The sequence below is a fragment of the Corythoichthys intestinalis genome, chromosome 12, assembly GCF_030265065.1.
Source record: "Corythoichthys intestinalis isolate RoL2023-P3 chromosome 12, ASM3026506v1, whole genome shotgun sequence".
In the NCBI taxonomy this organism is placed as follows: domain Eukaryota; kingdom Metazoa; phylum Chordata; class Actinopteri; order Syngnathiformes; family Syngnathidae; genus Corythoichthys; species Corythoichthys intestinalis.
In genome coordinates this window covers 1,410,823-1,426,797 of record NC_080406.1, presented here as the reverse complement: position 1 = coordinate 1,426,797, position 15,975 = coordinate 1,410,823, and the positions used below count along the sequence as shown (strand labels likewise).

Genomic DNA, 15,975 nt, shown 5'->3' with positions numbered 1-15,975 from the left:
ACTGTAGTAGCATACTATAATATTAATGCTAGATATTTTTTTAAGATTTGTTTTGAATCATCAGGCGAAGTCAGTGTTCTGAATCTGTTTACATTCCTTTTTTTTTTTTTGCACTAGTTAATGCGATCAGCATTTGACCTCACTGTTTATTTGTGATTTATTATTGTTATTTTTGTGTTTATTTGTACTATAATAAAGAATTCAAGTGTTCCAAAATGTTTTTGTGAATTAAAGGGTATGAAAACGCAAAGGGGGTGTGAGACCGGTATGTGCCAAGATAACAAATATTGATAAAGTTAACAAAAAAAATCGATCACATTAATGAGCAATTATCGAAAATAGATAGAAAATGACGAACATTTCCAAAAGTGTTCCAGAAACAGCCGAATGGGGAGGGGACGTCACAACAAGTGAACGAAAGTCGAGGCGGAGCCAGGTGCCATTGTTTTTTTATCGACGAGAGAGTAGCGTTCGAGTTTGTTTGACCAAAACATCACTAAAATGGTTCAAAACTGCTGTGCTATGTTTTATCGGAATATAGTATCCATGAGTTCCCGAACGTGACAAAAAAAAAAAGCTGGACTACGCAGACAATGGGTAAAGTTCGTCCGTGCAAAGAGGGCTAATTTTACAGACCCAGCCGGCGGTTTTCGGTGGTGCGCATTTTCCAACTGAAAGCTTCTCGAATTATGGACAAGTAAAATCGGGTTTTGCTAAAAGATTGCTGCTCAAAGCAGATGCGGTGCGGTGCCCACCATACACGCGCAGCCACCTAAATGTCCCAAGACACGAAGAAAGAGGACGAAGACTGCCACTGATGAGACCACCTCACCATCCCAGGCAAAGCAAAGGAGGGTAGTTGCTAAGCTGGAAATGGCCAGAGTGAGTACTCTTCTATAATTAAAAAAATATCACACATTGGATACAGGACTGGACACATGTATAAATTATAAATAAAAGCAATAATATATAATATTTTACATATTTTAATATTTATTGCTCCCCTCAATGACCGTTTCATTACGCTGCATTGGCGTTGGTTTGGGCTCAAATTGGTAACCTAAAACACCAATTAAAGCTTCGTAACTCTCCTCGTCACCATTAGATGAACATTCGTTACGTCCTTCTACGTCGGATTGGTCGCTGCCTGGAACTAGAAACGAAATTGTCTGCCATCATCGCTGCCATTCAGTATTAAAGCACTGAGCCTTTTTCTTGATGAAGAAACACCCCTCACTGTCAATTCTCTTTTATTGACAACGAGGGGTGTTTCTTCATGAGGGAACCTGGAATATGTGCAGAGCAGGACAAACACAATGCAACAGCATAAACAGCTCAAAACACCCCTAAAGGCCGAGTTATACTTCCGCGTCAGACCTACGCCGTCAAGGAAGAATCGAGTTACGGCCCTACGCCGTAGCCTGACGCGCACCTCTCGATTTTTCTAACCTTCGCGTCGCGTAGACGCGTTGACGTAGCGAAAACGGACTGTGATTGGTCCGTTCAGACTGTTGTTTCCGGGCGAAAGCACCGCCATTGTAGAATAGAATCAAACATTATTTTCTACACGCAAAAATGCACCGAGCCGACGGGAGTATCATCGAAGAGCAAGTCTCGTCAAGAAATTATTATTGTGACTGCCAAATGGCAAGGTTTGCGATCGAAAAAATAAATAAATGGAAGAACCACCGAGACGTGGGTGGTCGGAATCGAGTGGCCACACGAAGCGGTGACACAGTCGGCCAAAAACTGCCAACTTTTTATCACTTTATGTCGTATTTTTGGTTGGTGCACTTCATCATTTACTGTGTACATATGTTTCAAGTATATGAAGAATAAAGCACAGATTTGGTGTCAAAAGAGTTGTTTTGATCTTTAATTTTCAATAACAGACAGTTCACACACACAATACATCATCACTGATTGAGAGTGCCTCGGTGCTTTTTATGATAACCTTAAAATCAAGCCTCCCAACGCAGTTTGGGAAGTTCCCTAGACGCCAGAAATCTGCTATGGCTTCCCACTGGCTGGTTGTTGGACACGGCAAACAAATCAGGCTGAAGGGCTTTGCAGACCTTGAATGCAGTGCTCGACGCCAGTTTGAAGCTAGCCGCCACAGCTAGCTCTCTCCACCCGAGTCTAAAACTCTCTGTGCGGCATCAAAAGTCGGCCAGACCGCCTCGAAACCGTCTTCTGCGTCGCCTGCCCGTCAACATTTGTATGTTCAATATTTATTCAGTGTTGATGAGCAGAATATTTACTTTCAAGAGTTCCATCTTGCATTGTTTATTTTTTCTCCGACTAGCGGAAGTAGTCAACAATCATGCCCCAAAACCGTACAAACATAACGCCACATCCCTCTAGTGGCTTGGCGGTGAATTACAGAGCAACGCGTTCCCTCACCGCAGAACTATCGAATGTCGAATGACGCCGTAGTCGCTACGCCGTCACCGCAACGCGGGAGTATAACTCAGGCTTAATTCTCTTCTCACTAGAAGGAATTATATTGATGCAGACAGGCGCTGCCCCCCTAGTGGCCGGTGGCACTCTCTTCACTTGTCGTGACGTCACGCACACAATCTGCCAGATCTCGGGCGCCGGTCGTTTTAGCTTGACAATCGATCCAAATTTCTCTCATTTTCTTGTGTGTAATTACACGAAGTGGCATGATATGAATACAAAAGGAATGCGTTTATGGATAAATGATGGAAAATTAACATTTCCCCAGGGGTCGACATACCCTTTAATAATGCTAACTGCCAATTTTAGCTCAGTAGTCATTGCTGGATAAAACACAAAGTAGCACTGGTGCGTAATGTGCTCCAATACAGCACAGCATTTATTTTGAACACTGCAAAAACTCAAAGTCCTATCAGGACTTACAGTTTAGACTAACTTAAAACTTAACTAGAACTTATAGCTTGACACAAGTGGAAATTCAATTGAAACACGTGGGAAAAACACCTAACTTTCAAGTGATGTGTGTTATCAAGCGTAATGACATTTTTAGGTAAGAATTTTTTTTTTTTTTTAATAAGCTCTGAAAGTTTTTGAGTGAAAGCAGTGAATTAGTCTTTTTTTGTCACATTTGAGATGCAATTGTTGGCTGTTTTCAACAATGTACATCGAAAAATAAAGACATTGACTGAAAATGGTTCAATATTAGATGAAATGTTTTGTTTTCTCATCTATATTTATAATTGCTCTTTACCAAAAAAAAAATTATGTTTTATCTGATTACTCGATTAATCGATAGAATTTTCAGTTGATTACTCGATTACTAAAATATTCGAAAGCTGCAGCTCTAGAGTACAGTGCATTTCAGCCCGCGCGCGAGTATTTTGGAGTTTATTTGTATGATGTTCGCTTGATCATAGTAGTATTTAAATGCATACATGCACATTTGCTGTGGTTTACTTCAATATGCTTATAGCACGACCACTTCTTTTTGTCACTTTTTTCGCCAATTCCACACCTCCTCGGCCAGTCGCCGTTTAATCCACTGGTAGCGACTTCGCTCAGCTTGGTCGCAGTCAGGACTCAGTCCACTCGCCTGGTCTCGATCGATTGCACTTGTTGCACATGAAAACACCAAGTCTTACTTTAAGCAGTTGGAAAGATTACCGTAATTTTCGGACTACAAGGCGCACCTGACCATAAACCGCCACCCACCAAATTTGACACTAAAACGGCAGTGTTCATTGATAAGCCGCACTGGACTGTAAACCACAGCTGTCCTCACTGTATTATGGGATATTTACACCAAAAGATTAACTGGTAACACTTAACTGACAGTGGCATCATAAGACTCATAAGACCAAATGAACCACCGTAAAGCTTTAAACCAATTGGCTGCAAAGCTTCATTGCTTCCACGAGTTTCATTTGGCCATCACTGCTCCCTTCGGGGAGACAGTCAACCTCTGCTGTCGTCCAACATTCCGCCTAGCATGCATTGCAGCGCTACATAACAATCAAAATTTCCAGAAAAAAAGGCATTTTTGTTGAGAGGAAAACATATCTGTCTATATTTTCTGGCAATCAATCACTGAAACATCTATTGCAATCAATCACCAACATCTAAATAATTATCTTTTCATTCTGTGGTAATTATTTCTTCAGTTACTTTTCCAGTTGTTTCATTAATTGCTAGTAATTATTTTGATAACCCATTTGACAGTGGTGCTATAAGACTGTCATGAGAATATTTTTGCACCCGGGTCCGAGTCCCCATATTTTGAGAATATGCCGGTACAGAGTGCGAATTCGATACGGTTTACAGTACTTGCTCTTTTTCAGCGAGTGTTGCGGAGTATTAAACGTATATATTTTTTGTATCTTTTGGCAATGCCATTGTATTTCTGTATTATTTAGTTACTTTTAGCCCTCAAAGGGATAAAAAAAATAGTAATTAAACTTAAAAAAAAATAAAATAAAAATTTAATGACCCGATCCTGTTCACCAGATTCTAGGACATCCCTACGATATATTGATTTTGAAATTGGAATTCATGCAGCAATGACGTCAGCAAAGAGCGAGGGGGACAGGGCACTAGGGTAGCAATGAAGCTGTGCATTAGCGTAAGCGCCTAGCTTGAACTCGGCTTTTAGAGAATAGGCCGGCTTGACAACAGTCAAAAAAATAAAAAAATGGGAGGGTGGGGATAAGCCTCTGCCTTTCTCACTCTTTGCTGACGTCATTGCTGCATGAATCCCGATTTGGGAGTCTTGACAGTTCAGACCGCAGCCACATTCTGGAAAAATATGGCCCATATTGGATTTAAACCACATATGAAAGTGACCCAGATCGAATTCCAAATGGTCCACTTCTATGCAACTTGTCCCGTTGAGACGGTCAAGTTAATGCCTCACTCGAGTCGGAAAAACACGAAAAAAAAAAATCGGATTTATGCATTAAGACCTGCATGTATGAACCTAGCCAAAATGAACAGTAAGTCACCAACAAATAACTCCAAAACCGGGAAGACTTGCTGTGAATGCCGTTCCAGCACCATTGACAGCGCTAGACGTCCAATCTATCTTTGCCAAAGACAAAATGGATTGGACGTCTATTGCCGCCAATGAGCTGGATTTTGGTAGCAACCTGTTAGTTCCCTTTTTAATACTGTGAAACCTTTTTAAAACGGATATCGATATTTGGCAGGAGCATGTCAATAGCCTTTTGCAATACAAAGTATACACACCATTTTGATATACTGTCACACTGCTATACAAGACAGTGTTACATGCAGTAAGTTATCAACACTCATCCTCACACCTTCACCCTCCAGCGTAGCCTACAAACCACATGTTGAAGTGAAGGCAAATACTGAACCGAGGAAGCTCAGTCTGCATGCACATTGTGGTTAGGGGTACACAAAACATCACCACGCCGTTCAAACTGTATTGCTGACTCATCAGTCCATCGGTAATGTGTCCTAAACATGACGACTATGGAGTGCTCTGTTTTTTTTTAGCTAACATGATTAGCCCAACAAGCAGCTAGTTAGCCGCTGTAGCGCTCCCCAATTATTCTCTTCTCATATCCGCCATTTTGCTTTCAATCATAAAACCATTATAATTTTGCTAATACTTTCGAAATTGCGCTGTCTGTCTTAATAATGACGACAGAAACGTCCTACGGCACACGCCGGTAGCGGCTACAGGCTAGCATAATTGAGCTGACGCACGAACCTGTCAACTTGCAGCGTTGCATCGATTTTTTAAATGTATTTTATTAATTGCATGCACGTTTAAATGCTTGTAGTAACATTCTCTTTTGTACTTTGCAAACAAATGACGAGCGTTGGGTGACTTCTCAGGCAACAACAAGGGAAGTCTTCGCTGTGGATGTTATGTTTGCTTCATATGTTTCTCGCTTGTACTATTTTTTTTTTTTTTTTTTTTTTTAATACTAATAAAATAAACAGCTTCTATCGCATTGGAAGCCACGTTCACATGTCGAACGGAACGAAAGAATACTGGAGATTCATATTGCACATTGTTTGCTGGCTTGAAGCTGTGTGACACTATTGAGCGTGTTGTCAATAAATGTATGTGGCCTTTCATAATTGTGCATTTGCTGTGCAAATTCAAGAAAACACCCGAAAGGTGATCGAAATTGACACCTAAGTGTCAAAGTTGGGTAAATTCACGGCTGTGCACGTCGCTGCTAACAACATTAGCCGCGACGAGTGGCGTTGAGAGGTCGCTGCCACTTTATCTCGGGAGATGTTCACTACTAACGAGAGGAAATAATAGCAACTCTGCTTTTTTTACACTGTGGTGCCATACCTTTAACAGTAAGGCCTTCGTTCTGGCGCCATCTTCTTGAAGCCTATGAAATCCAAACAGTGAACTGCAAGTAGAGGACACACAACACAGGCGGTTCCGTATTACTTGAGGGGGACATTCGTGTTGTCTTGTTACAAATTGCGTGTGTTCCACGCAAGAGGAACGAAGCGGATATTTGTTTTCTTCAAAATGTGTTGACGCCACACATGTTCTAACCTGTCAATTCCGAGCAGTCGCTCTTTCTCTTGCGCTGTAAGCGTCGGAAAGTCCTCCTCGGTTTCACTCGCTTTTGCCGACGCCATTTTCTCCTCGTCATTAGCGGCGGCGCTCGGACTCCGCGTAGCAGCCGAAGAGGAGGCGGCGGCGGTAGAGACGGGCGACACTCCGCACGATTTCATGGTGGGCAACTTGAAGCTCAACGGCGACCGAGCCCCCCCTGGCAAAACGTTACGAGCAACGGAGGAGTTGCACACCTTTTTCGCGCGGGGCGTAGGGTAGTTTTCTTTCCAAATCCTCAAGGAAACGAGCCCTTCAAGTTAGCTTCCACCCGCCTCATTTTAACAGCGTTATTCCCGGCGCCGATGTGTACATGGAGTGGATGCAACGTTGGCTTTTTACGACTGGGTGTAATTTGATAATATCGTAAACTTCCCCAAGCATCGGCTCAAAGTTGTTGTAATTGTGTCACACTGGCAAACGCACGCCGCCGCTGTCGGCACGCCCTCCGCGCTTCGAGTCCAATCAGCTGCAGGCGTGCGCTGTCACGTGACTGTCCCCGCTTGACGTTTGGCGAGCACGCGGACGAACACGCGCGTGCTGGCATTGAAAATGGTCCCGCCTCCTTTCCTACAAACTCCCACGATTGGTTCCACGCTCTGTATTGTGATTACGTAATCTTGTATTAAGGCGTCTGATTGGTCAGAATAGCCATCGAGAAAGGGGGACGTTGTTTTCCAATGGGGCGGCCATTTTGTAGTTTTTGCGATTCACGAACAGTTCCGCGATGACGTAATTAACAACGCCTTTAATTTGGACCTAAACGCAAATCCGAAAGTTTAGTGAAAATTTTACTGTACTGCAATGTGATAGGTTTGAAAGCTCCATTTCGATTGCGGTAGTCGTTTCGTAAGGTAAACGAAACAAACCGGAATTGAAATAGCCAGAAAGCCTACAATAACCATAATTCACTCGGGTTCTATCTGACGTCAAATGTTTGAACGCTTTCCTTGAAATGAGAATTTTGGCTTTTTCGGTAAATTTTATCTCTTGTCCGACAGGACATATGGAAGTACTTTCGAGTAGTTTTCTGACGTGATGTTTTTGCTCTTAAATGCTTTGCGATACTGTGTTCAAAATGGATACATTTTAAGACTAAGCACCCCCCCCCCTTCTACTTTACATGACAAAAGTTGTCCAAGTGACAACGGACTTGAAGGCAACTGAGAATCCAAAATGGCGAAGCACAACAAGGGTAAGCAAACCGTCAAGCCATTTTCCTGTAATTCAGCGCAAACTTAAGAAAATAATACAATGTTTTGGGGTTAAATACTTATCATTGTATGTCTGGCTTTATCGTCCTACATCCTTTAAAAACATATCACCCCTACATTTTTGGCGTACATTTACGTCGAGTTGGCTAACTTTCTAGCCGTATGTATGTCAGCACGGTGTGAGTACGCTACCCAGTTAATTGCAATCGTAAACTGCATCAAATACACACTATTTCGACTGTTTTGAATCGAAATAGTGCTTGCAAATACACTTTGAAGCGGTAACGTCACCCTGTTTTGTCAATTCACGCCACAAAGACCTTCAGGATCAGTATCGTGCACATTGGGGTGATTCTCATGAAAGCTATATATTACGGTAATTGAGGACATTTACCAAAGCTAGCTTAAAATAGCATAATGCTATGATGACTCAGTCATTTTTTCCATCAACAGTTTTAGGTCCCTAATATTTGATTTACAGTAAAATAGCTCATTGATTAATGTCTAAAACCATGTAATATTACACATTATGATAATGATCACCTATGATGGGGCATAGACTTCATTACCTTAGGTTATGAAGTCTATGAAGAGGGAATTAGGCATATAAACATAACTATTAACAATCAAAGGGCCAAACAATCTTCTCTTGTAGGCAGTGTTGTTTTCGTCAACGAACGCTTTTTTTCATGACGATAACAAGCTAAAAATGTGTTTTGGGACACTAAAACTTAACGAGCCGAATGTTAGTTTTCGTCTGACAAGACGAAAATGCGCAATGTGTGGTTAGCCTGCATCGTAGCAGTGTCTGGTTTTGTCACTCGTGACGTGTTTAGCCTTTAAAGGTGTGTGCTGACTCTCCTGAGTGATCATTACACACTAAATGTAACTCGTAGCGTTAGCATAGCATTCATGTTAGCATTAGATGAGCGTCCTGTTAAAGTGGCTGTGAAAGCAATTCAAAAAAGTAGCATGTGAAATTGGAATCATACACATTTTGAGATGATGCGACTATATACAACAATTTGGCAAAGCGCAAATAACGAAAAATTTGTGTTTTAATCTGCCGTTTAGACCCGCCTGTCATTATAGCGCTCTAGCGTCCCCAGCTGGATGATGACGTCGGCAGGCTCACAATTTCATCTGATGTAGAATTCAGCCCACTGAGGGGGAAGATTCAGAACGAGGAAAATGCGACAGAGAGCAGCAAAATGTCATGATTGTTCCAATCTCTCTTCTCCACTATTTTTACAGGATATCCTTTTTATATAAGTATTTTCCCCCCAATTGCTAAATAAACGGTATGGCCATGACAAGTGACAAGTCTTTTGTTAAATGGAATATAAAATATTAAAAATGCATTCATTCTGTACGACAGGGCAAAATTACTTCATAACGGTGAAAACTGATGACTTCTTCCTCTCCCGAACGGTATTTTATGCCACCGGAGTTAATTCGACTTTAGTCATTTCCCCGCCCCAGCTTCGGAGACGGAGGAAAGAGCGTAAACAAAACAGGAGGCGTGACAGCCGACTTGCGAACTTGAACCGAGTAGCTTTTCAAGTCTTATTCCCGCCTTTAGAGAACAAAAAATCACACAAACTACCCCGACTCATGTCACACGCGGCGGCAGGGTTGATTTTCTTCACCGATCGGCCAGCGGCGAGCAAGTTACGGCTCGTCGTTCTACTGCGTGCACGGCGGGCTGTCAATGCTCGTTGCCGGGAATGAACGCCAAAAATAGCCCATTCTCGGTGGACAAACCAGCCAACGTCAGAGCGGGGGGCTGCTTGTTGCCAAGCCAAGGATAGTGGTCTATCTATTGGTGGCCACACACCTCTCACTGGTGCAGCAACAGAACCCTGCAGCACATTGGGCTGGCGTGATTTGAACAATGAACAAATTAATCCCCAAAATCAGCTGAATCCGCAGACCTTTTGCATGCTATATAGTAATGGCTGTATTGTGAGATGGTTACTCGACCGACGTCACATTCGCCTTCTTCCTCAAGCCGAGTCCGTGGCCAAAAGTCTCTCATTTTCGTAGCGCGGGATTAAAAAAATTGAATAAATATATCGATCACCTCCACACACATCCAAGCGGTCCATTTCATTCAGGAGTATAAAACACCGCGCGCAATATGAAATATTTTTTTGTATCACAGGCAGTTTAAATTTTAATGTTTATTGTTGGTTTCTAATCAATTAAAAATTGACCCCAAAAATGGTGACTTGTACTCCAGTGCGACTTTTTTTTTTTTTTTTCCTCTTCATTGTGCATTCCTTGGCCTGGTGCGACTTATACTCTGGTGCAACATAGTCTGAAAAATTTGGTAACCATCTTTCAACTAAAAATGAATTATTTCATGTCTATATCCCTAAACTCTTCAAATGCATAGTTTAGGTTAGCTTCATGAGAATCACCTACTGCTTCAGCCCATGAAGGACTATTCATGTTTTGACCTGTTTTTTTTTATTTGAAATATTTGTAGACATTGAAGAGGAGCTGTACGACAAGGTCGTCGATCTGACCGAGTATGCCAAACGTCAGCGATGGTGGAACCGTCTGTTTGGCAAGACGTCCGGGCCTTTAGCAGAGAAATACTCTGTGGCCACACAGCTAGCCATAGGAGGAGTTAGTGGATGGTAAATATTTTATATGTGAAAAAAAACTTTTTGAATGCCATTGCCTTTGAATATTGTCATTCATCCATCGCAATGGGACTTTACTAGTTGTCGTGGAAAAATTGTGAAAGATGAACATGCAACAATGCGTTGTTAGTTTAATCTAGCACGCCGGATTGATTGTTCCATATATCCGCTAGGAATAGGGATAATCGAGCTAAAATTTGCCCCAATTATCGTTAGGCGTTTCCACATTTAACGTTCACTGATGATCTGCTATTCACGTCAGGTGTGCAGGTTATCTCTTCCAGAAGGTTGGCAAAGTTGCTGCCACTGCTGTGGGCGGAGGGCTTCTGTTGTTACAGGTAGTCAGTCAGTCAGTCATTCATTGTTTAATAATTAAGCCTTTCGTAAGAAAAATATGTGATGTTTTCTAACCTGTCTGCCCCCTAGGTAGCTAACAATAGCGGCTACATCCAAGTGGATTGGAAGAGGGTAGAGAAAGATGTAAACAAAGCAAAGAAGCAGATCAAGAAGAACACGGATAAAGCTGGTCCGGAGCTGAATACGTTAGTTGAGAGGGTGAGTGACAGAAAAATGGCGCTTTTGGAACATGTCTTACTCATGAATGTGGTTCATGTGAAACGTGATCACGCAATGTCAGCTAAAATGGATTTGGTGTCTAGAACTGTCAAAGGCAGCGAATGAGTGCTACCAATATCTTCCATTAGAATAGTATCTACGTTAGCTCACTGGCTACCATTGACGGAGCCCGACATCCAATTCATTTTGACAGGATTGGACGTCTTGCGCGTAACCCAAAATAAACAGGAAGTGACACCTCCGTGAAGTTGGCCCGCCATCAGATGCAAATTTAAATGATGTCAATCGTTTGTGCTACGTTTGTACTTGTTTGTGCTGCAAAAGGTTTTGTTAGTGCTATCATTTTTAGGATATTTACAATTTTTCAAAGGTCAATCTGAGGTCAACCAGACCCCCATTTTAATCAAAAATGGTGTTAATCATTCACGCTTTGTTTCTGCTAGTTTGTGCTTGAAGGAGATAGTACCTTTTCTCGTATTTACCAATCCACTGTTTGTATTGTTCTTGACACACTTAATATAATCAATCAGGGAATAGTATTGTTTCTCTTATTTGACTGTTTGTATTGCTCTAACACACCCAATATAAAATAAATAGCACTTATTCCATAGTTTAAGGAAAACAAGCAGGATATATTTGACGTTCGTTCGATCGACCTGATTGAATTGTCAACTTGTACTTCGAAGCCTTTTTCCAGCTTTCAAAATGGAGTCAGTACAAAGGGTTATGACTAAGGTGAATGCACAGAGTTTGGCCTTTTGGCCGGGATGTCGAGTCCTGCCGGCCCGGGTCGCTGGAGCTGCGCCAGCACGGGTCCGGCGGTTCGGCTGGCATGATTCCGGCAGTTTGGCTAAGAAGTCAGATTCCTTCATGCATTTTGTTTGTTTCTGCGAGTTACGTCATCACTCGAAATTAATCATCTCAAACCCCCCGCCCCATTTTCTGCAAAACGGACTCGAAAGGGTGCCATTTGTTTGTGCTATGTTTACGCGAGTTGTTGGGGCACCCCTCTGTTATTGAGAGAGTTGATATGCTCTGTAAGACGTGGGAATTGGTAATGGAAAAGCTGCGAGTGACATCATCACTCGAAATTATTATTTCTAAAGCTATAAAACGATAGCAGCACAAACAAAATTTTACACAGCGCAAAAGTTGCACAAACGAATGGCACCATTTTGGGTATATTTTGCAATAAATGGAGGGCTGGGTGACGCCATCACTCAATCTCAACCTCAAAAACGATAGCAGCACAAGCTAAATTTTTCACAGCACAAATGTAGCACAAACAATTGACACCATTTTTAGCCATTTTTAATCAAAATGCGGGGCTGGTTGACCTCAGATTCACCTATTAAAGAATTGTTAATATTTTAAAAACGATAGCAGCACAAACGAAATTTTTTTTCAGCACAAACGACAACAAATGACATCTTTTTTATATACAGTGGGGCAAATAAGTATTGAGTCAACCACCAATTGTGCAAGTTCTCCTACTTGAGAAGATTAGAGAGGCCTGTAATTGTCAACATGCGTAAACCTTTACCATGAGAGACAGAATGTGGGGGAAAAAAATGACAGTCACGTTGTTTGATTTTTAAAGAATTTATTTGCAAATCATGGTGGAAAATAAGTATTTGGCCAATACCAAAAGTTCATCTCAGTACTTTGTTATGTACCCTTTGTTGGCAATAATGGAGGCCAAACGTTTTCTGTAACTCTTCACAAACTTTTCACACACTGTTGCTGGTATTTTGGCCCATTCCTCCATGCATATCTCCTCTAGAGCAGTGATGGTTTTGGGGCTGTCGTTGGGCAACACGGACTATGAATGTGATTGCACTTTAGTTGACATATTTAAATGTTCAGATATTAAGATTTGAATGAGGCAAAATGCCGTATTGGCCCGAAAATAAGACGGCTCTGATTATAAGAAAACCCCGTTTTTCAAGACTCAAGTTTGAAAAAAGACATTTTGAACACCAACTTAAATTTTATACAGAAAATAATTACAGTACATCCGAAACAAATGATTATAACAATATATTTGAGAGAAAAAGCATATTATTTTGCCTCATTCAAATCTTGATATCTGAACATTTAAATATGTCAACTAAAGTGCAATCACATTCGTAAATGAATGGCTTCTGGTTTTTGAAATGTAAATAAACCAATCTATTGTGATAAAACAACAAAATTTCAATAACTGCATTAATCATCAAAGTGAAGTCTAACTGTAACTGTAGTCTTGAAACAAATCTGAATAAGGAAAACATTGCAATAAAGTAATGCAAACTGCTTAAACTTGAGAGTAGCTGAGATCTGTCATGACAACATCGCTTCAGTCATATCTGGTGCCATCTAGTGTCGTGAATGGGTATAATGTCTAGACCTCGAATATAAGACGACCCCCTCTTTTTCGTTCTTATTTCAATGCAAAAAAAACATTCATGTTATATTCGGGCCAATACGGTAACATGCTTTTTCTCTCAAATATATTGTTATAATCATTTGTTTCAGATGTACTGTAACAAACTTAAGTCTTGAAAAAGAGGGGGGTCGTCTTATAATCAGGGCCATCTTATATTCGGGCCAATATGGTATAATGCCAATGATGTGTATCCCCTAAATTCTCCCATTGGTTTATTTTACGTTTCAAAATGCATGCATGGTACGAAAAATATAATAATTACCTTGACTCCTCGAACAAATGACTCCTGAGGCAAACCTTCCTGTTTGTATGCTTTGGTACTTTTTCAACCTAAATCTGGCGTTAGATCGCTGCATGTGACCGACTGCTAATAAATGAAGCGGCGTGTGTGACAGCCCCCTTTCGGGAAGGCGTGGCACCGTGAATGGGGAATGTGTATTATGAAGTGTATGAAGTGTCACCCAGATAGTGAGATCATCGTTATCGTGAGCCCTGTATTGCAAAAATGAACGGATCGTGAGCTACCCAGATGTTCCCAACCCTAGTTTCGACACCCCTGCTCTTTACTTAACGATAATAGTATCAGTATCTTTGCTATGTGAATAATTACCCACTTCCACTGTATGAGGAAAAGATGGTAACTGTAGTTAGAATTGTATGGTTGAAGCTTTTATGTAATACTAATATTTCTGTCTCTTTCAGTCTACAGAGTTTGTGAAGAAAAACATCGTCGTCACAAGCGGGTTCGTCGGAGGCTTCCTGCTCGGCTTGGCTAGCTAGACTCAGACGATTGACGCAACACTCCCAAACGTTTTGCCGCTTCTGGAAAAGGGATAAAGCTGTTTTCCAATGCGTTGGCGACTAGTAGCTAGTAACTGTACCTCCCCTGTCATGATGGAAAAATACACAAAGTTCTCTTACCAGTCCAAACAATTGCAGTTGTATTAAAGGGGTGTCCAAGCTTCTTCATCATGGTAGAAATGTAAATAAATGCCAGACTTTGGACTTGTCATTAAGCGATAAAAAGGAGAGGAAAAAAAACAATTATTTTGTTGCAGCTTTTTATTTATTGTTACTGCCAGTGAAATGTTGACATTGTGCTAACTAGCGCATGCTGTCAAGAAAACTTTGGATCCTATTTCAAGTGAATTTTCATGCGGATTGATTTGGACTTATTTTGCCCTGCATTTATTTTGTGTACTTTGTAAATGAGCAATAAGTTTATGCTAAATGTATTGCAGGCCACTCATTAGTATGTTGTTTGAAATAAAAATACATTTGAACATTATTTGTGTTGTTGTGTACAGGGGCGGCGCTTAGGGGAAAGCAGCAGAACCAGTGTTGTCAATAACGGTGTTCGAGTATAGCGGCGTTTCTACCAGCGTCGTTTATTTTGTAATTACTTTTACAGTTGCTGAGGATCTGAAGGGGCACGCTACTACAATTTGGTTGAATGAGACACAGGTTGTCTAATTTATAGGGCTGTCAAAATCATTGCGTTAAAATGTTTGACGCAATTAACGCACATGCCCCGCTCAAACAGCTTAAAATGGCAGCAGTGTCATGTCCACATGTAACTTGTGCTTTTTTTCTCCCTCTGCTGGCGCTTTGGTGCGACCGATTTTATTAATAATACATTTTATTTTTAGAGCGCTTTTACCAATGCTCAAAGACGCTTTACAGTAGGAACAGAAACGGCAAACAACGTGGACAGAACAAAACAAGAAAATATAAGTTAAAAGCTAGCTTGAAAAGGTGAGTTTTTAACAGTTTTTTGAATGTGGGAAGGTCTGAACATGAACGAATGGGTTCATATTGCTTGACATCAACGATGGCGAGCTACTAGTTTATTTTTTGATTGAAAATTTTACAAATTTTATTCAAACGAAAACATTAAGAGGGGTTTTAATATAAAATTTCTATAACTTGTACAAACATTTATCTTATAGGAACAAGTCTTTCTATCCATGGATCGCTTTAACAGAATGTTAATGTTAATGCCATCTTATTGATTTATTGTTAGAATAAACAAATACAGTACTTATGTACAGTATGTTGAATGTATATATCCGTCTTGTGTCTTTCCATTCCAACAATAATTACAGAAAAATAAGGCATATTTTAGAGATGGTTTGAATTGCGATTAATTACGATTAATTAATTTTTAAACTGTGATTAACTCGATTACAAATTTTAATCGTTTAACAGCCCTACTAATTTTATCAAACTGCATGAGGGCAGAATGGGAGGAGTAAAGGGGGTGGTGACTCCATTGAAAACGTGATGATGATTGGCTAGGTGGCTCAGAGTGTTAGCATTCATTTCTCATTAGCGTTAGCATTTAGCGTGGCGAGCGTCATATTCTCGGGCAACTTTTTTTTTTTTTTTTTTTACAAACAATTCGTGGCGTCCAGATGGCTACAAATAATTTTTCTGCTGACTGCATGATCATCACCAAGTTGGCGTTATCTTTGTAGATGCTACAATATATATTTTTTATTACCAAAAATAGTTAGGCCCTACCCTAAACTTCTTGAA

The 15,975-nt window shown here is 40.8% G+C and overlaps 2 protein-coding genes across 5 annotated transcripts in view; one reads left to right on the top strand and one right to left on the bottom strand.

Moving 5' to 3' along the window:
* kdm6a (lysine (K)-specific demethylase 6A) overlaps nt 1–7,066 on the bottom strand; it is a 79,264-nt gene extending 72,198 nt beyond the window's left edge. For both annotated transcript variants that reach the window (XM_057851830.1, XM_057851831.1), the window contains exons 1-2: nt 6,509–7,066; nt 6,293–6,356 (exon numbers count right to left, since the gene is read on the bottom strand). In XM_057851830.1, coding sequence (XP_057707813.1) covers nt 6,293–6,356; nt 6,509–6,690 — 246 coding nt within the window. In that variant the 5' untranslated portion in view covers nt 6,691–7,066. The remainder of the gene's footprint in view (nt 1–6,292; nt 6,357–6,508) is intronic.
* On the top strand, nt 6,247–14,725 carry fundc1 (FUN14 domain containing 1). Of its 3 annotated transcripts, none has more exons than XM_057851835.1 (6): nt 6,247–6,300; nt 7,702–7,763; nt 10,274–10,427; nt 10,696–10,771; nt 10,860–10,988; nt 14,140–14,725. In XM_057851835.1, the coding sequence occupies exons 2-6, from the start codon at nt 7,745–7,747 to the stop codon at nt 14,215–14,217; spliced, it is 456 nt and encodes a 151-aa protein (XP_057707818.1). In that variant the 5' UTR covers nt 6,247–6,300; nt 7,702–7,744; the 3' UTR covers nt 14,218–14,725. The 3 variants fall into 3 exon arrangements, with proteins under 3 accessions (XP_057707818.1, XP_057707817.1, XP_057707816.1); XM_057851834.1 differs by lacking the exon at nt 6,247–6,300 and adding an exon at nt 6,588–6,691; XM_057851833.1 differs by lacking the exons at nt 6,247–6,300; nt 7,702–7,763 and adding an exon at nt 8,850–8,995.
* The last annotated feature ends 1,250 nt before the right edge of the window (nt 14,726–15,975 follow it).